The 2,500-nt window shown below is 48.8% G+C and overlaps 1 protein-coding gene across 1 annotated transcript in view; it reads left to right on the plus strand.

The window, feature by feature from the left end:
• Positions 1-917: 917 nt before the first annotated feature.
• LOC308149726 (protein disulfide-isomerase-like protein of the testis) overlaps positions 918-2,500 on the plus strand; it is a gene marked incomplete at both ends in the record, with an annotated part of 4,978 nt that continues 3,395 nt past the window's right edge. The window contains 3 exons of the mRNA XM_080522623.1: positions 918-1,095; positions 1,599-1,735; positions 2,038-2,175. Coding sequence (XP_080378749.1) covers positions 918-1,095; positions 1,599-1,735; positions 2,038-2,175 — 453 coding nt within the window. The remainder of the gene's footprint in view (positions 1,096-1,598; positions 1,736-2,037; positions 2,176-2,500) is intronic.

Raw genomic sequence — 2,500 nt, forward strand, 5'->3', positions numbered from 1 at the left:
GAGACACACACACAGAGAGAGAGACACACACACATACACACACACACAGACACACACACACACACACACACACACACACACACAGAGACACACACACACACACACACACACACACACACACACAGTGAGACACACTTCTATAGTATCTGCCTGAACTTGTAGCTGTGGATGTGCTCTATGTGTTCTAGTTCTATGTGACAGAGCAGATCTACCCAGTCTAACTCTATGTGTTCTAGTTCTATGTGACAGAGCAGATCTACCCAGTCTAACTCTATGTGTTCTAGTTCTATGTGACAGAGCAGATCTACCCAGTCTAACTCTATGTGTTCTAGTTCTATGTGACAGAGCAGATCTACCCAGTCTAACTCTATGTGTTCTAGTTCTATGTGACAGAGCAGATCTACCCAGTCTAACTCTATGTGTTCTAGTTCTATGTGACAGAGCAGATCTACCCAGTCTAACTCTATGCCCTTCATCTATCAAAGTGAAAAGTATTTGTCTTGAGGAATCTGGGTCTGTGTGTACTGTGTTCCATCTGCTGGCCCTAGAGAGGTGATAGCTAAATGTGTGTGTGTGTGTGTGTGTGTGTGTGTGTGTGTGTGTGTTTGGTGTGTGTGTGTGTGTGTGTATGTGTGTGTGTGTGTGTGTGTATGTGTGTGTGTGTGTGTGTGTGTGTGTGTGTGTGTGTGTGTGTGCGTGCGTGTGTGTGTGTGTGTATGTGTACCCTTAAGTGTTCAGTGCTGCTTAGCCCCGAAATATTTGATTCCCTGTTTGTATAATGTAATTTGTGGAACCAAATAAAGTATTCAAATGTGTGTGTGTGTGTGTATATGTGTGTGTGTGTGTGTGTGTGTGTATGTGTGTGTGTGTGTGTGTGTATGTGTGTGTGTGTGTGTGTGTGTGTAGTGGCTCCCCGCATGCAGGTGGACGAGGAGTTCCGCCGCGCGGCCCTGGAGCTGCAGGGGTCGGAGGTCAGACTGGGCGTGGTCCACGTTGCCATGGAGACGGAGCTGGTCGCTGAGCTCAACGCCACGGCTAACCATATGACACTCTACCTGGCAGGAGACAAACACAACCCTGTGGCCTGTCCACAAGGTACACACACACACACACACACACACACACACACATACGTGACACGTTTTAATGCTTTGGTCCGCATATCGGCAACCAATCAAAATGTTCGGACTTTTCTTTTGAAACACGGAACTACGTTTCAACGTTGTTGAGAATCACAACACAAACTCGCTAGTCGAGCCAAAACACTGCAACAACGCAATGGATTGGGTGAGTAATCTCCACTGCTACCTAGTGAACTCGATCACTACTTTACATTGTTAGCAGGCTCCCAAAACAAGCTGTGTTAGTTGACTAGCGATGTGTCGTTGATTTTCAACAACGCAGAAATGTGTTCACATTTTCCAAAAGAAAAGTCTGATCGTTACATCGGATCCCGACATGAGGACCAAAGCATGAGAATGTGTCACATATACACACACACACACACACACACACACACACACACACATACACACACACATACACGCGCACACACACTACTGTAATGAGTAGTATCCTCTCTCCTGTGTGTCCGTTAGCGATGCAAGACTCCGCCTCCATCGTCAGGTGGCTGAGGAGGAGGGCGTCGCCCGGCGCTGACATCATCATCCAGTCTGTCGACCAATTGGAAGACTTCACAGTGGGGGAGGAGCTGGTGGTGCTGGGACTGTTTAAGGTGGTCTCTTCTCTCTGTGTTGTGATTGGCTGTGCTGGATGTTATCTGCGTTGTGATTGGCTGTGCTGGATGTTATCTGTGTTGTGATTGGCTGTGCTGGATGTTATCTGTGTTGTGATTGGCTGTGCTGGATGTCATAAGGTGTGGTAGGTTGTGGAGCTGGTGGTATGGAGATGTATAATGGGTGTGTGTGTGTGTGTGTGTGTGTGTGTGTGTGTGTGCCTGCATGTGTGTGTGTGTGTGTGTGTATGTGTGTGTGTGTGTCTGTGTGTGTGTGTGTCTGTGTGTGTGTGTGTGTGTAGGACCTGGAGCAGGGGGAGGTGCAGGCGTTCTACGAGGCGGGGGTGGACATCCCTGACCTGCCCTTCGCCGTGGCAACGGACCCCAGCATCTACGAGAAGTACGACGTACCTGACGACTCTGTGTTGCTGCTCAAAAAGGTCCGACGCCTCACATACCTTCAGCTGTGTTCACCTCACACACCTCACACACCTCACACACCTCACACACCTCACACACCTCACACACCTTCAGCTGTGTTCACCTCACACACCTCACACACCTCACACACCTCACACACCTTCAGCTGTGTTCACCTCACACACCTCACACACCTCACACACCTCACACACCTCACACACCTTCAGCTGTGTTCATGTACAACAGCCGTACTATAAGAGCCGCCTCGGGGATCACATGACCATAGTCTTTACAATGGAAAGCTGCTATTTACACACAACGACCACTAGTTGGCCGTCTTGTAAA

The sequence above is a fragment of the Nansenia antarctica genome (genome assembly GCF_963989245.1).
Source record: "Nansenia antarctica genome assembly, chromosome: 2".
Taxonomy (NCBI): Eukaryota; Metazoa; Chordata; class Actinopteri; order Argentiniformes; family Microstomatidae; genus Nansenia; species Nansenia antarctica.